Raw genomic sequence first — 18181 nt, forward strand, 5'->3', positions numbered from 1 at the left:
AAAACCCCCCCCCCCCCCCCCCCCCCCCCCCACACACACACACACACACCCGCGCGCACGCACTGATACGGACGGTGCCGGGCAGAGCCAGAACCGCCCAGTCCAGGTTTAAACATCTGCAGGAGAACATCTGAGCGTCAAGGCAAAGAGAAGTGTTTCAGCTGACCGTTTGAAATAAAATCTAACCTCGTCATTAAATAACGAGATGCTGCAAATGGAGCCTGTCAGAAAACCAGAGCTGGAGTCTGCGGAGGCGGACCCGCGTGCTGATCCCATCCCATAACGTGTGTCTGATTCTTGGCTGCAGCGCGCGGTTAGACGCCCGCGTCGATGCACCGCCGCGAGTCGTCGGTTCTATTCCGTTTTTTGCTGAATAACGAGACGGTTTGTCTGTTTGAAAACCGACCGATCCGCTCCTCCTCCGTTCAGGTTCCTCTCCGTGTCTTCCACCCGCCCCAGCAGCAGAAGCACGTACTGCTGCACTTCAACCGACCTTGACTCTGTCCTCTGGGTAGTGCTCGCATCTGATTGGTTATAGCCGCAGCGCCCTGTCGCTCTCTTGGATTCTGATTGGTGAACAGGCGTGAGTCACGCCCCTCCCGCCTCTGGCCGGTTCGGTTGGATCTCTCCGCTCCCCTTTCTCTCGGCGGTGGGTCGGAGCCGCTGTCCCTGGCCTCGCATGTTTCCCTTTGGATTCCTGTTTTCAGTTTGATCCCCCCTCCCCCTGTGAAGGGCCAGTCTGTGCAGTGCTGTTTTATTCAATCTCCCTCCCGGGCATATCTAACATTTCGAGGCTTTAACCCCCGAGCATCATGGCTGTGGTTAGCGGATCGTCTGGGCCGGTTGCCCGGCTCGAGGGCCGTGAGTTCGAATACATGATGAAGAAGCGCTCGGTGACCATCGGCCGGAACTCCTCTCAGGGCTCCGTGGATGTGAGCATGGGCCACTCGAGCTTCATCTCCCGGAGGCATCTGGAGATTTTCACCACCAGCGACGACGGCACGGGCGGCGGGGACTTCTACCTGAGGTGTCTGGGGAAAAACGGGGTGTTTGTGGACGGAGTGTTCCTCAGACGGGGCGCCCCTCCTCTGCAGCTACCACGAATGTAAGTCCCCCCCCTCCACCCCCCGCCACCCCTTGCCGAACATGTGGATGTTAGCCGAACGGCTAAAGTTAACAACATTGGTTTATTTTAGCTAACAAGGGGGCGAAAGGGCCACGTGCTTTAGCATGTTAGCAAGAATCCGCATCCTGTTTCCAAACTAGCCCTGGTCTTTGTTGACATTCCTCCGTGCTGTTACCCGCCTCGCATTCCTCCGTCCCGCCCGGCTCAAGTGGCCCTCCGCCGCTTGTAATCGGGCCTAACACGATGTTGATCAGCCAGAGGTCGCTTATTTCTCTGCCGTTGAAGCCAGAGATATGTCCTCGTGTCAGTGTAAACATTCGGTGTGTTTATCTGCAGCCTGCTTGTTTTTGTTGTTTTTTTGTGAATGGAGCTCCTGAAAATGTAAACAAACCGTTCCGTCCCGCCCTGCCGGCTCCCAGCAGCTCCACCTGCACGACCCGTGACCTCTGCCCCACTGAGGCCGAGCCCGGCTCGCAGCCTCCGGCGGGAAAACGGCTCTTTAAGCCGCTACCTCAACACTTCGGTCCCGGGGTGGTGGGAGCCATAGGCGGTGCCACGTGCATTGTAATGGGGGGGCTCGTGCCCCCCCCCCCCCCCCCCCCCCCCCATAAAATTGATTAAACTTATGTGCATATTTACAACGCAAAATGTAACAAATTCCTGTCATTCTGTGGTGACACTTTTTGAAAACTAATATCAAATATATTATTTGAAGGACTCTGGGATGGAGACCGTGGTGTCAACGTAAAAGAGTTTAAAACTGGGTACTGTAAAGTAAATACAAGGTCATGACAGACGGGGTACAGAAGGTGGTACATTCAGGGTGACCACGGGGTAATGATGAGGAACATACACAGTTCTTACAAGGTACTAATAAATGTTAAAACCATGTTTTCATATATTATTATTGTTATTATATTTACAAAGTAGGGAAGAGGGCACTTGCAGTGTAATTACAGGTACTTGTGAGAGATTCGAGGGCTGTAGTTCGGTGGTCAGTGTCGTGGCCTTGTCATCCTGAGGTTGCGAGTTCGAGCCCAGATTGTGCCAAAAAGGACATCCGACGTAAAAAGAAAAAAAATTACTCTGTCCCTGTATTCGCCATTTGGCCTGTCACAAAGAGAAGCCCACACTTTTCTGACTGCCTCGGCCAACGGCGTGTTGCCTGCGCGCGCAACAGCCGGCTACTGGAAGAGGAGTACTTTGAAGCAAAATGACGACATTGCTGTTAAAGCGCCTTTCCGCAGAAACAAACACACCCTTGAACTTCTGACCAGTCACACAATACTTTTGAGTATGCTCCTGTGAGCCAACGATCGGCCCGGGCTGCGTGTCGAGAAGAGGCGTACGAAGCATCTACCAGAACAAAATTACGACATTTCTGTCACGCAACTACGTCAATTAGAGGCGATTTCTCTGCTTTGGATGAAGTACGCAGGGCCCAGTATGGGGTACGTACACAGGTCTTACAAGGTACTTCTGAGGGTACGTACAGGATATTTACAGAGTAATTAGTTACTTCAAGGGCACTTCCATAAGGTCATTTACTGGTTATTTATTTATAAGATGGATATGGGGAAACCTACAGGGTAATCACAGATACTTGAGTGAGAATGTGCATTTAATAAAATATTGTTGTATACTACATGAGAGACAACTGCCTTGTGAGTTCTTTTCATGCTTGACCAATAAATATGAATCTTAGACAGGGTACCTACATGGTAATTACAGGGTACTTATGGGGTACCTAAAGGGTAAATATGGGGGTACTTACAAAGTACTTAAGGGCTCAGGCTCTTTAATGGAGTGACGCGTTGCTGTGTCCCTGTGCGACTGTATGCCTAGCAACTCCCCTGAACTGAGCCATGCGTTTAGGATTGTTCTGAAACAGACTTAACTAACAGCTTTCATTTACACTAGATTGTAATTGTTGGTTCTAATTGTATAGAGATAAAATGGGAATCTGCGCTTGTGATACACAGAGTAAATTCCCAGACTTCCATTAATCATCTGTGTGTTTACTAGAGCCCGACCGTTATGGACATTTTGGACATCGCCAATATCGATGTGTCCCCAAATGCCTAAATCGGCCTAAAAATATTGGCCCTAGCGATGTATCGGTCAGGCTCTAGTGTTTACTTCCTGTTTGCAACAGCCAAAAACAAGAAAGCAACAACCTTTTAATTCAACTCCCTTCACTCCTTTATATTTATTCCTTTATTAAACGTTGGAACGGTAACGACGAAATAACGAGTTTTCTGCTGTAACAAACTCGATTTTAGTCATGCAGTGATTTACGTTATCAGGTCAGTGTTTCCTCTAGGTTACTTGCCTTGGCAGGACGCTCATCTCTTTCGTTGTTTTTGTCGTGGGGGGTGGACGGAGACACATCTGTGTTGCGTGCTGCCAACAGTTGTCGACCGGGGGGGAGGGTGAAGGTAACGGCTCAGCATGAGGGAGTCGCAGCGCTACCTCTGTAGCTTTTTAGCTAGCGTGTCTGTATTGCGTGCTGCTAGCTTAGCTCTACGTCATTTCCGGCAGCTGTGGGGGAACAGTTCGGTCGGCGGGGCGCTTGGTTCTGTTGACAGGGCGGGGCGCCCTCCTTGTATTATGGTAGGGGCAACTTGTTTATTAAAAGAAACTTAAATGTGTAGAAAATATGACTTCACGTTGTTCGATGCAAATTCGAGCCATTATTTATCACAAAATGTTAAATCTCAAAATGCTGTAACTTAATTGTTGTACCCCGTTGAACAGTAGGTTTCTTTTGGCTGCTCCCTTCTTCAGACGTCAGTGAGCGAACTCGCATGAAAGATTTGCCATTTGTTTTACGCCGGGTGCCCTTTCTGACGCAACCTGGGCTCGAACCCGCAACCTCGGGATTACAAGACCGTGCCTCTGACCGCCGAGCTACCGCGGCCCCTTTTTGCCATGATGATGATCTTTGTCAAACTGTGGTGGAAATAGTTTTTCACCTCGAACCTTTTTTTTAAAACTAGGGTAAAGTTTCAACTATAACAGTAAATATGAATGATTGATTTGTCCCAGATATTTTGTTTGTTTCTAAATAATAAACAACCATTTAGTATTGGTCTGTGAGCTGACAACAAGGTTTTAGAAGGAACTCTTTGCAGAGTTTCTGTTGAGTCCATCCTGTCGAAGAAATGCAAAAACGCACTTTTTAAAGAATTTTTTTGCAGAGTAGAAAAATAGTTTTGGCTTCTGATCTGATTGAAGTAATTTATTTATCATATAACGTGAAAAATGTCAGTATTTGATTAGTTTTAAGAACAATAAAAAACAATTTAATGCATTTAATCTGCTTTCCCATATATATATATATATATATATATATATATATATATATATATATATATATATATATATATATATATATGTATGTATATTAAAAGACATATCAGGTGAAGTGACAAATTGCTAATTTAATAACGTCTATACCACAAGTTGTACGTGTAAACCCTCGTCAGTGAGAATACACTTCAACAAGGTGCAGAGTCCCGCCATGTTTCAAACATTAATAATTCTTCCAGCATCGTGTGAGAAAACTGACCGTTAATCATTTACCCAAGTCCGACTGGTTGAGAATAATAAATAATAAAATGGTAAATGATAACTATATTCATTGTGTCACTTTCACGAGAGTAGGATTAGTGAATATTGACCTGATTTTAAACGTTTTTACAGATTCTGTTTATTTGACGCATCTCATTGTTGCACAAGTTTAAAGTTTTAATGTGTAAAGAAGCATGTCTCGTCAGCGTCGCTCATAGAACCCGTTTCAGAGCCTGAACTCCAGCGGCCTGTTTGTGTCTGGTTCCGACAGATTTGTTTGGGATCGAAGCGCCGTGGCGGTTTATTCGCAGAAGTGCCCTTCGATGTAAACAAACCCACCGGCGTCTGCCAGCACGGCTCAGACTTTGCACACCGCTCACTCGTTATTGTGCAATCTTTCAACCAAAAACAAACCCCGACACTTTCCTGCTGTGCACGGAGAGAGACGACTTGTTTTGACTTGATGCCGTTTCTTAACCGTCCTCGTGCACAAATGTGTTTCTGCACCTCCTTTTCTTCGTGCCGCTCCAGCAGACTTCAGCCTAAAAGCTCTGCAAGGAATTCAAAATGTTGTTTTCAGCTCCTGATGTTGACGAGATGATAAACAGCTTCTTTATCGTTTTGGCTTTAATTAAATGTACATTTCTGATAAAAACACCGCCCCGGCAGTTGTTTTAGACGAGGGAGCGTGGCTCAGAGGGTCGATGGTATTCCAGGGATTCCTCTTTAATGACGTAAACTGAGCCACAGCTAGATCCACCCCCCCACCCCCACCCCCAGCCGAGCGGATGGGGGTGAAATTCAAGGGAAAGCTTTGTTTTTGTTGCCGTCCTCGTAGTTCAGCAGCGTAGCAACTGCGCCTTTTTGGAGTTTGGGCCTCTTTGTTCTTGCAGCAGAAATAATGAGGCTATAAAGAGGCTTCAGTAATTGTGTGTGTGTGTGTGTGTGGGGGGGGGGGGGGGTGTTAATACCATTAAATTTCTTAGTACAAAAACATTTGAACTTCAAACTCAGATTTCAGAGTTGGTCTAAGTTTGGGTTCTGTTGGACAGAAATCTTTCACTGGTTGTTTGTGACAGTTCTGTCACAAAGGTTTTGTTCACACGCAGGAAAATGAGGCTCAATTTTATTTATTTTTCCTTTTATAAAAAGATTAAAAATACTTTGACAGTCTTGAGTGTAACAAATCCGACCCGGGTCTTTTTCGTGTTTGGTAATAAATGAGATGCAGCGACCTGTATTCTGAACGACTGTCACATTAATTGTTCATTGTTAGGCTTCTTCATCTGGAACCCGAGTCCGAATTTCGTACCATAAACATGCACATTTGAGCTGGTATGTAGGCGTGTCGCCGTAAACAATAAATCAATTAATCGCATGATAAATGAAAATGATCGACCTCATTTTCATTTATTGGCTTCATCGTTTCTTCGTGTCTCTCTTTCTCCTGAAGACACTGGATGACGAACTCAACTCCGGTGCTCTTCACTGACCCCTCCCTTTCGTTTCTCGTTAAAATATGTTTTAATCGCCCAAAATCGTGTTTTTGGATTGTTAAAAGCAGCTAAGCTGAGAAGCTAAGCTACGAGCTAAGCTAACAGGCCGACCTCGGGAAAAACACCTCCAACTCGTCGAAGCTCCAGAATTCATGGTTGAAACCCGTGCCTTCGTGTAAAAAGAAGCTGAGAACTTGTTTACTGATTTTTTTATTAAAAGCTTTGTGTGAAAAATGAGAGCTCAAAGCACACCGATCGTCCACCATTTTGAAAACTGAAGAGAAACAGCCCATGTCACGTCAAGTGGCCTCCTTCCCATTTGTCTTAAAGAGACACGCTGCTTGCTCCCTCACTATCCATCCTTCGGTTCAAACAGTTTTATACTGCCATCCGGTGGTCAAACAAAGGTACTACGCACAAAACAAATTAAACATTTCTTCTTAAATTTAACAATTATTAATTATTTTCAAATTTCAAACAATATTATCGTTTATTGCGATAATTTCTGAGACAATTAATTGCCCAGCAAAATTAGTTATTGTGACGGGCCTACTGGTATGGCAATAAAAAAATCCTTGAGTCTTGTACAACTTTTACATCAGTGAAGGAGAAGTATACAGATGTGGTTTCCAGTCGTCTGAGACGGCCTGTTTCCATCTCGGGACAACCAGACGTCACCTCGGGGTTGTCCCGTGGACAAGTTCTCCGTCGCCACGACACGCTTCCATCATCAGTGAAATCGAAAGGGGGGGAAAGAACGCGTTTTGTTGTGGTCTTGTTAAAAACAAATCTATTCGTGAGCCAGGGATTAAAGCAACGCTGCTTTCAACAAATGATCAGAACCAGAGCCACAGTTTGAGCCAATCAGAGCGGGGCGGGGCGGGGCCTGCTGTCTGACGCACGGCAGGTGATCGCAGTGTTCCTGACTCAGACTGCAGGTGAGAGCACCAGCAGTGTTCCCTGGACTATTTTCCAAGCAGGACACTAACCGAAGGTGACCACGTTTAATGTTTAATAGTATATAATATAATAGTGTTTAAACAACAAGGCGTTTCTGGAGGAGCTCAACTTGATTATATTTAGAACCAGATTGAGATAACTGTACTGTGATAAATGCAATTTAGTAAATGATCACACATAAAAATAAAAAGTATTAAATTACTACACGAGCTAAAATCCTGTAAATATAGTCCCTTTGAACGAAATAATGATTTTACTGGTACCAGCATGTTCAGTTTAGAGCTTGGAGCTCCACGTCTCCAGCTGCAGGACGGTCATCCCGTTTGTCCTGCCCCAGACTTCACACCAACGCTGGTGTCGGACCATATGGATACGAACACGATGGGATCCATACGAGTTTGTTTTTACCTTCAATACTTCGCTCCCGTTCCAGAAGTGCAAATCTGTGTCGGTACAAACAGCGGAGGAAACGACAATAATTTAGTTGGTTCCGATCGTCCAAGTCCTGCAGAACCTATCCGCTCATGCTAACACATGTAGCCTCCATCTTTCCTCCCATAAGCACAGCGTGCTGCGGGTGACGTCACGTCTGCGGTCGCTTCTGGACTGTTCACACTGGAGTCGGATGGAGGAAAATAAAAGTTTTTTAATGTGAACGTCCACACAGAAACATCAGGTCTGAGCCTGAACACCTGCAGTGTGAACAGAGTAGAAGATCCTTAAAAATCCAAGCTTTGAAGTTTCATATTTGCTCGGCGGTATTTATTATAGACGCACGGTTATTCTTCATAATCCTAAAAAAAACAAAAAAACAACAGCTTTTCTGTTTCTTGTGTGAGGATTTGAATCATCATAATAATCTTAAGTATCAGTTCAACTGAGAAATCAGAACAATAATACAATACAACTTTATTTACAAAGCACTTTAGAAACAACGCTGTTGGTCAAAGTGCTGTGCACTAGCACGCACACGCAACAAGCATAAAATCCATCAAATCAAAGGACCAGTAACATCATGTGTTGGTGCCAGAAGGCCTTCTGATGTTGACAGGAGCAACAGAGAGGACCGCCTGAGCGTGGGCCCGTGCACTTGATTTTTACAGAACCCGGATCGTTTAAAGACAAAAAGGACGTCGTAGCAGAAACGCTGAATTATTGCAGCAGCAGTTCAGCATGGAGTCGTGAGGACTTTGATTTTACCTGAGTCTAACTCGGCTTCCTACACCGACTGATGAAAGCTGTCCAAGCTGCAGAAGAAGATGTTTGTGGACTAGAAACATGTCGCTGTCGAACCCTGATTGTCTGTAGGCAATAGATGGAGTTACAACTCGACTGTGTTTATGAACTATACGGGTTAGCATCCATGCTAACTATTGCTCTGCAGTAAGCGGTTTAGACTTTTCTTGTTGTGCCCTTTGTTAAGCATAGACATATTTAAATCAGTGTTTCCTTATGCTGTTTAATTTATAGTCTCTGAATCACAATCGGGTTGAACTGTGAAGTGCCAGATGATGCATGTTTCACGTAAAGTGTTGATCTCGGTGCGTTTTTGTTTGTTGACAGTAAAGTGACGTACAGGAAGAAACACGAAGGAGCCAGGTTGTTCCGTTTCGATCGTTCCCTGCCCGTCAGTCGTTGGACGTGAAACGTGTCTGGTGTTATTTAAGGAGCTTCCATAAAGCCTCTCCTCTCATCGCTCTGCTTCAGGAAGCGTTTCTGTGAGCAGCAAAGCTAATTTAAGATGGTGTCAGGGATACTGTACTCCGCCTGACGAGCTGAGCAGGGTTGACTGTGAAAAGCAGTTTGAGTTCTGTAGCCGGGTCCTATCCAGGGTTTAGGAGGTTTTCAGCTCTGCCTGAATGGTTCAGACTTCATCCAGATCGTTCTTTTTCGTCCCCTGTTGCAGAAACAAGCAGCGCGTTTAAAAGTCAAGTTTTATTAGTTTTTTTTTTTCCTGCTCAAGTTCTTTGTTAGAAGAAAAAGTTGATTTCTTTCTTTAACCGTTTGTTCTCTCTCAGTGTTAATTATAGACATTAAAGCTGTTCACGATGCTCCGGTTGTGTCTGTGTACTGAAGTAAAATTCAAAAATAACTCTGACGCTCGATGTTTCAAAATGATTGTTGTTGTTTGAGACGCCCGGGCGCCTGAGTTGGCTCCATCAGTGCACATTTATACAAAGTGATTAATTAACGTTACTCATTAAAGCCAGGAGTTTCTCTTGTTGTCACTTCTGACACAACAGAAAGGTAAAAGCTCTTTAAGCGGTTCTTTTTATATCACTCTGCTGTATTTAGCCCAGTTTTCCTCTGAGGATGTCGCTCCATCCTTGAACTGGGACATCGGAGCGTCGTCGGGTCTTTGCACGTGTTCCGAAACGTTCCGAGGCTGCACAGAGAACCGGTGGGTGGTTTCTGATCCTTCTGTTTTCTTCCTGCAGGTGCACGTTCAGGTTCCCCAGCACAAACATTAAGATCATGTTCACAGCACTGCCCAGTGGGAAGAAAGCAAAGCGTGAGGCCCCGGAGTCCCCGGTGAAACCAGTACAGCCCCAGATCTCCCCCCTGACCATCAACATTCCAGACAACATCGCTCACCTAATGAGCCCCCTGCCATCGCCCACCGGCACCATCAGGTAGAACCGTTTACAGGTGCAGCTCCAACAGTTAGAACGTCCTGGAAGGGTTCAACACTTCCTGTCAGTCGTTTCAGATCAATTGTTCATTATAGAGTGAAATATTTCAGCCTTTATCATAATCATCATGATGATTATGATAAATAATCATCATGATGAAGATTATGATTATCATGATGATTATTATGATAAATAATAATATTGATGATTATGATAAATAATAATGATGATGATGATTATGATAATCATGATTGGGATTATTTATTATAATCATGATGATGATTATGATAATCATGATGATTATGATAAATAATCATGATTATCATAATCATGTTGATGATAATCATTATTATTATTTATCACTATCATGATGATGATTTTGATAAATAACCATGATGATGATTTTGATAAATAATCATGATGAGTATTATGATAATCATGATGAGTATTATGATAAATAAACGTAATCATGATGATTATCAGAATCGTTGACGATTCTGATAAATCATCATGATTATGATTTATCATAATCATGATGATTTATCATGATTATGATAATCATAATCTTGATGATGATTTATAATAAGCATGATTATGATAATTATAATCATGATTATTTATCATCATCATCATGATTATGATATTCATAATCATTACGATTATCAGAATCATGATGATGATAAATAATCATGATTATAATTATCATAATCATCATGATGATTATTATGATTATCATGATGATGATTTTGATAATCGTAATCATGATTATGATTATTTATCAGAATCATGATGATGATGATACATAATCATGATTATAATTATCATAATCATCATGATGATTATTATGATTATCATTATGATGATTATGATTCAGAGTCTCAGAAAATAAGAATATTGTGAAGAAGTTGAATATTGTAAACTCCTGGTGTCTCACCCTCATCAGCTGATTACCTCCTGAACATGAGCTACAAATGTCTCATTCCTCGAGTCCAGCCACTCCTGAACCAGAGACAACATCAGAAGTGTCTTACCTGCTGAGGAGACAAAGAGCTGGGCTGTCTCTCAGTGGTCCAACGTCCTCTTTCCACATGAAAGTACATTTTTATGTCATTTCTGGAGGAAGAGGGGAGAGTTCCAGAATCCACGGTGTTGAAGTCCAGAGTGAAGTTTTCACAGTCAAGGATGGTTTGGATCCATGTCCACTGCTGGTTCTGGTCCACTGGGTTCTCTGAAGTCCACAGTCCATGCAGCATCCATCTAGCAGGACATTTTAGAGCTCTTCGTGCTTCCTTCTGCTGACGAGCTTTATGGAGAAGCTGGTTTCATTTTCCAGCAGGACTCGGCCCACGTTGACAACCGGCTCTGGAATATTCTCATTTACTGAGACTCTGATTTTTAGTTTATCATAATCTGTGGCAGCACGACGGCTCAGTGGTTAGCACTGTTGCCTCACAGCAAGAAGGTCCTGGGTTCAATCCCCGGTTGGACCTGGGGTCTTTCTGTGTGGAGTTTGCATGTTCTCTCCGTGAATGCGTGGGTTTTCTCCGGGTACTCCGGTTTCCTCCCACGGAACAAAAACATGCATGTTAGGCTGCCTCCAGGCCTGAGGCCTCCCTTGCAGCAGAGATCTGTGATCTCAGTGGGATTTCCCCGGTTACATAAATGTTAATAAAATAAATAAATCTGTCAGCTCTAATCATCAATCGTAAGTAATCCAGGTAAAAATCCAACATTACGGTCTCTTTGTTTTTCTTATTCTGAAACGTTTCGTCCTTCATTTAAAGGACTTCATCAGTCTGAGGAGCCACAAACAAACCAAGTCCCACAAGCACCAACTCCCATAGTGGGGAAAAAAAAAAAAACAGTTTGCTGGTGATAAGATGATTTCTGGGGCCCGCCCTCTCCCCCATCAACTCCTATAATCTTCAAGATTACAAGAAATAAAGGCTTGAAATATTTCACTGTGTTTAGTGAATCTATGTGAGTTTCTGCAGTGTGACAGAAAATATTGGACTTTTTCACGATAATCAAATTTTTTGAGGTGCACCTGTAGAAGGGACTAAACGGGTCTAACCCCGACGTGTTGTTTAAATATGATCCTGTGCAGCTCTGCTCTCTCTGCTGGTTCTGAGGCCCACGTTGCCCCGGCTGGACCTTGAGCTGTCAGCTGACCTTGGCGGGGTCTCTGCTGATCAGCTTAGGCTTAGTTCTCTGCTGGCAGGACTGGAGTGGGGGGTGGGGGTGGGGGGTGACTCAGACCCTCAGGTTGTCTCAAACGCAGGTTTCCTCTCATTGTGTCTGTTTCGTGTAGATTTAAGTGATGAAGAGGATTCACAGCTTCAGTAATAAAAGCTACTGTCCCCGTCACTAAATACAGAAGTTCTACTTTAACATGTTTCAGCTGAAAAAATAGACTTGATTAGCAGAAATAACTTCCTTGTGATGCAGGAACACTAAAGTAGAGCAATGCTGCATCACTTCCTTCTCCTTTAAAGGGAGACGTCCCAAAAAATCTTTGAAACTACCGGTGAAGCTACCGGTGACAACGTGAAAATAACAGCAATGCTCACTGAAGCAGTCCTCAAAACACTCACCTCCATGATGCTCGTTAGCGTTCTGTACGTTGATTTAATTATTTTACAGACGGCATCATGAAGAGAACTCACTAGAGAAATTGCATTTCCTGCGAAAATGCAGTGTGAATGCTTATAGCAGAAAAACTTGCTGAAAAACAGCTGAAATTAGCTATAAAAAAAACAACATGCTGAAATGTAGTTGAAATGGAAGAATAAGCCTAAGTTAGCAGAAAAAAGTAGAAAAAAACATGTTTGCCCAATTAGGCTTAAAGAAGCAGAAATAAGCACAAACAATGTGGAAATGATCTGAAAAAACTGAAATCAGCAAAAACAACTGTAGAGTAGCTAAAAAGGCAGAAAGAAGCTTAAGTTACCAGAAGGAAGTGGAGAGAGCGCATTTTTGCTGAATTGGGTTGAAAAAAGTAGAAATGTGTGCAAAAATGTGGAATTAGCTGAAAAAGCTACAATTGCAATAAAACAGTTAAATAGTAGCTGAAATAACTGAAACTAGCAGAAATAAGCTGAAAGGAGCATAAGAAGCTGAAATTAGCAGAAATAAGTTAATTAGGCTGAAAGGAGCAGAGATTTCCATGAAAAACTTGAATTTATCTGAAAACGGCTAAAATTAGCTAAAAAGGTAGAACAAGCATAAATTAGCGGAAAAAAATAGAAAGAACACATTTGCCCAGTTAGGCTGGAATTAGCAGAAATGAGCACAAAAATTTGGATTATTTTTTTTTTTTTAAGGCTGAAATTAGCACATTAAACACCCGAAAAGTAGCTAAAAAAAAGCAGAAAGAAGCTTAAATTACCAGAAGGATGTGGAGCGAGCACAGTTTTGCTGAAATGGGCTAAAAAAGTTGAAATGAGTGCAAAAAACATGTGGAAATAGCTGAAAAAGCTTCAATTAGCATAAACAGCTAAATAAATGAAAAGCTGCGGGACGAGAGTTGCACTGAAAAACGTACAGAAGAAAAACGGATCACTGTAGAGTGAACGCCTCATGAACATTCAATAAAGACGAAAGCGATGAAAGCACACCAGGCTGGCACTTGATGATTGGCAAAGGCTTTAGATGTTTGCCTGCCTGACAGACCATAATATCTGCACCTTGATGCAGTTTCCTCAGAAGTCTCCTCAGGAGTTTCTGACGGGCAGCTGAAGTGGAGCGGGTCTCTGGGGTTTTCATAAACACTGAATCAAACGTCGGGTCTTGAACTGGTTGAGATGTTCTCTGCAGCTGAGTTTGTTTTTTGTCTTTTAATTTTGTCTTCTTGCAGCGCTGCGAACTCTTGCCCCTCCAGCCCTCGGGGTGCGGGCTCGTCGGGCTACAGGATGGGGGGTCGTATGGTCAGCTCTGTAGAGCTGCAGCTCATAAACGACAACTCCCAGCCCGAGAACGACAAAGAACCGTCCGAGGGGGACAGCCCCAAGGTGAGAGCCGGGTCTCCGACTCGCCTGAGTCGTTGCCTGTGTGAGCTTTGCACACATCCTGTCATGCACTGTATGTTTGGCTTCACTGTTGAAAGTGATTTTTCAGTAAAGAGCCACCCCGGCAGCCCAACCCGCCTGTTCTCTGATTGGATCGTTAACTTTGAGATTGACAGAACGTCGACCAATCAGCTGACAGGAAGAAACGCGCAGTTTTACATATAGATTTGTTTTATTTGTTTCTGTATAAAGACCTTAACAAAATAATGTAAATTGTGTGATTATTATTTTTTACACACATTAATTCCTGTCTATGGATCCACAATGATGTAGTTCTCAGACACTTTGGTTTCCAAGGTTAAAAATGTCTGACTGGACTCTGCCCATATAAATCCTGCTGCTGATCAGACATGTTTTATTTCCTTATCCTGCTTTTTTATCATGGAAAGAATAAAGTTATTAGTTATAAATCACAACTAAAACAACAGGAGGATGCTAAAGAACATGTAGCAGCATTAGCCAGCACTGTGTGATGCTTTACAGCTGCATCAAAGGGAAAAGACTCTTTTGTTTTTAAGAGGAACTGAAGTGAATATTTCAGCTGTGAGTCTTCTGTCTCCTCAGGACGACTCCAAGCCTCCGTACTCCTATGCACAGCTGATCGTCCAGGCCATCACGTTGGCTCCGGACATGCAGCTAACACTAAACGGAATCTACAACCACATCACAAAGAACTACCCCTACTACAGGACCGCAGACAAAGGCTGGCAGGTGGGTTCTGGCCCCGTGGTCTCTGATCAGACCCCTCTGGCTCCTGGGTCAGCGGAGGCGCAGCAGCAAACCCGTGAATCCCCTTTTTGTCTCGTTTTCACGCAGAACTCGATCCGTCACAACCTGTCGCTGAACCGCTACTTCATCAAAGTGGCGAGGTCGCAGGAGGAGCCGGGCAAAGGCTCCTTCTGGAGGATAGACCCGTCTTCAGAAGCCAAGCTGATCGAGCAGGCTTTCAGGAAACGAAGGCCTCGTGGAGTCCCCTGCTTCAGGACCCCACACGGACCCCTCTCCTCCAGGTCTGGATGTGTCCCACAGTCATGTTGACTTTGAGCTTCTTGTTTTGACCCATCTGATGAAAGTTAGACACTGACTGCTCAGTTTTCTCTGTAAAGCCGTAACGATTAGAATTTCTCTGGCTTTATTATTTGAATATTTTTTTTCTACAATTTGCTGTTTTGGAGTTTGTCATGTTAGGATGCTTCAAATATTTGTTTCTTTCTTTGTTCTGGTCTAGTTTTTTTTCCTATCTGTACCCCCTGATGGGCTGTAGAGACCCAGATTAGAATTTCTCTCCCCTTCAGAACAGTAAAAATGTAATGTGATAAATTTAAAGCTGCATTCTGCTGAATGACCAGCAGGGGGCGACGCTTGTTTAATCCGTTTATAATCTCAGTCACCAGTGTTTAATATAACAGTATGATGGTTTTTATTCAGTGTATTTTCTTGTATTTTGTGCATCACCGCCTCTGATGGTTCTGTCCCGACACCACAGGAGCGCCCCGGCCTCTCCCAATCACTCGGGGATTCTCTCCGCTCACTCCAGCGGCGTCCAGACCCCCGACAGCCTGTCGCGAGAGGGCTCCCCTGTCCCCGTGGAACCGGACACGTCCTCCGCTCCCGCCCCAGCACCCACCACCACCACAGTCCAGCCCAAACTGGCAGTGATCCAGGAAGCACGCTTTGCACAAAACACACCAGGTACGAGAGCTGTTTTATCAGAGCAGTGAAGAATCATCTCCAGCTGTTGATAAACATCTAAACAAGCTAACGCCTGTTTCCTGTTTCACTGAGAACCAAATCAAAGGTTGAGACGCTTGTCATGTAAATGTTCTGATCCAGGCTCGCCTGTTAGCAATCAGCCGGTCCTCATAGCAGTCCAGCGCTCGTTACCTCAAACCATCAAGCCTGTGACCTACACCATGGCCTCCCCAGTGGGCACCGGCGCATCGCAGCCCGCGGTCCAGACGGTTCACGTTCTGCAGCAGATCCCGGCCGGGTCCCTCAGCCCCGCCACGGCCGTCATCGCCCAACCAGCCACCATCATCAAGAGCGAGCCGCAGGAGAACGGGGAGCACGCCGAGGTCAAAGGTGAGGCACAAACCTCCACCAAGAACTGGAGCTGCTGCTTTGCTCCATCGATTTACTCCAGGATCCGTTTGTTTTATTCTGAAAGCCGAACGTTTGTGTTTCTCCGCAGTCAAAGTCGAGACACTTCCCAGCCTCGGCTCTTTGGGTGCCTCCACTCGCTTCTTCCAGAGCTCCCAGTCAGCCCCCCTGCAGACTGTTACCATCGTGCAGCAGGCCCCCCTGGGTCAGCACCAGCTGCCCATCAAGACCATCGCACAGAACGGCACCCACAGCCTCACCACTGCCCTGCAGGCGCCCGTCAGCTCAGGTCAGAGGAGTTCCTCTGTAGCTCCGCCTCCTCACACAGCTAAACTAAATCTGATTGGATCTGGTCGGGGTTAGACATTGTTGTCTTGTTTTTGTTTGTCAACAAAAATGTTCTCGTAGTTTTAAGTCGTGTTGAATTGTTTTTAGTCTGGAGAAGAAAAGTCATGTTTTAGTCCGTGACAAACGGCTGTCATTTCTCTCATTTTCTGCTAACTCGTCTTTTTTTCCTCCCGTCCTGCTCCAGCTGTGACGAGCCCCCTCCACCTGCTGGCGGCCCACGCCTCGGCCTCCGCCTCCCTCCCCACCAAGCGGCCGAACGGGGACCAGCTGGTCGTTCAGCCCGACTCCAAGCGCGTGAAGACTGAGGACGACGCGTCTCCCGTCGCCGCAGAGACGGACTCGCCGGCAGCCAACGACCAACCAAACTAGTCTGACCACGCACCGCACAAGCCCCGCCCCCTCAACCACCACCATCTCTCACCACCCGCTCCTCTTCTTTTGTCGTTTGTTTCCCTGCTGCTCCCTCCCGAGGTGCCAAACGGAGACGTTTTTCAGTTTCAGTCGGGTTTTCTGTTGACGTCATGAAGTTCACCCCTTTAAAAACTGCAAAATGGGTTGAGAACAAAAAAACGAAACCTCAAAGGTGTCCCCTGTGAGCTGCGGTGACGAGAGAAAGACTAACGCAAGACCACAGGAAGCCTTAACAACACGCTGACCTTTGACCTCAACTGATCAGAACCAGGAGAGGACTGGACGCCCCTTTCTGTCACACCTACCTCAGAGCAGATCGGAGCCTCCGGAAGCCCTCCCCCGACTCGTTTCAACGACCAACCGAGCGGCGAGTACGACAAGTGTTCATCTTTTTATCATCATTATTATTATTAAAAATAAAAACTAAAAATCATAAAGGGATCAACTTGGAGCCAAGATTTCTAAAACTGTGGCAGCTAGCCTCACAATACTGACCTTCCTTAATTGCAGCTGTGCGTAGATATGCAGTATTTGTTCAAAATGTGGAGCATAGGATTTTTTAAATGTATTTAGAAAAGTAATAAATTAATCAAAGGAAGCATGCAAGGCGGTGAGGTTGGTGACATTTCGGTAACCGAGTTAGAAATCTTTGTTCTGTGATTTTTGTTCTTTTCTGTTCTGTGAAACAGTGTATTTGGTAAACCTTCCCCGCCCTTGTTCTGACATATCCGTATAAATCTGCTTTCTTATACCTTCATATCTGAATACCTGCACAGATATAAGCAAATCTCCATGTGTAGTACCAGATGTTGCATGTATCTGACACGAGAAGAGTCTTTAACCGTCGACCAAACGGAGGAAAAACAAAAAAAACTGCTTTTTTTTAAACCCAACCTGCACTTGATTCAATGTTTTTTTTTATTTTTATTATTGTTCTTTTTGTTTCCCATCATACCTTGCTCCTTCTCACTGTCCCTCCAGGCTGTGTTGATGTTGTGGTGTTGGCAGACCCCCACCCAGTCCCCCCCACACCCATTTCTTTGATTATGGCGACCCGGCAGATTGTACACGTTCCAAACAATAGCAAGAAAAAAATTGATGTTTGTTCTGCTTCAGTGGAGAAATGCTTTTTTAAATAAATTAATTTAAAGTCTTTTTTGTTTTAAGTTCTTGCTGTAATTCTGCTGGTGTCCACAGGGGGCAGTGTAGGACCAGTTTTCAGCTCAAATGGTTTGATAAAGAAGATTAAAGTCTTAAAATACAAACCGGATGTCTTCTGATGACATAATACCATTACAGGTGGAGACAGAAAAGTATCGTTAACAACAACTGACCAGAATATCAATTTGAAGGAAGAAGCAGGTAAAAGATAATGAATGGATGAACAATTTATATCAAATTAAATCAGCTGGCGCTCCTCTGTGTTGGAGGACCTAAATAAAACCACTCAGGCAGACTGGACTGGCA

The 18181-nt window shown here is 44.5% G+C and overlaps 1 protein-coding gene across 1 annotated transcript; it reads left to right on the top strand.

Moving 5' to 3' along the window:
* The first annotated feature begins 640 nt into the window (after nt 1-640).
* On the top strand, nt 641-17843 carry foxk2b (forkhead box K2b). Its single transcript, XM_037689198.1, has 9 exons — nt 641-1105; nt 9594-9788; nt 13645-13798; nt 14420-14566; nt 14672-14865; nt 15342-15547; nt 15689-15937; nt 16047-16244; nt 16488-17843. The coding sequence occupies exons 1-9, from the start codon at nt 813-815 to the stop codon at nt 16670-16672; spliced, it is 1821 nt and encodes a 606-aa protein (XP_037545126.1). The 5' UTR covers nt 641-812; the 3' UTR covers nt 16673-17843.
* Nucleotides 17844-18181: the final 338 nt, after the last annotated feature.

Source organism: Nematolebias whitei, chromosome 15, assembly GCF_014905685.2.
Source record: "Nematolebias whitei isolate Nwh7 chromosome 15, NemWhi1, whole genome shotgun sequence".
Lineage (NCBI taxonomy): Eukaryota > Metazoa > Chordata > Actinopteri > Cyprinodontiformes > Rivulidae > Nematolebias > Nematolebias whitei.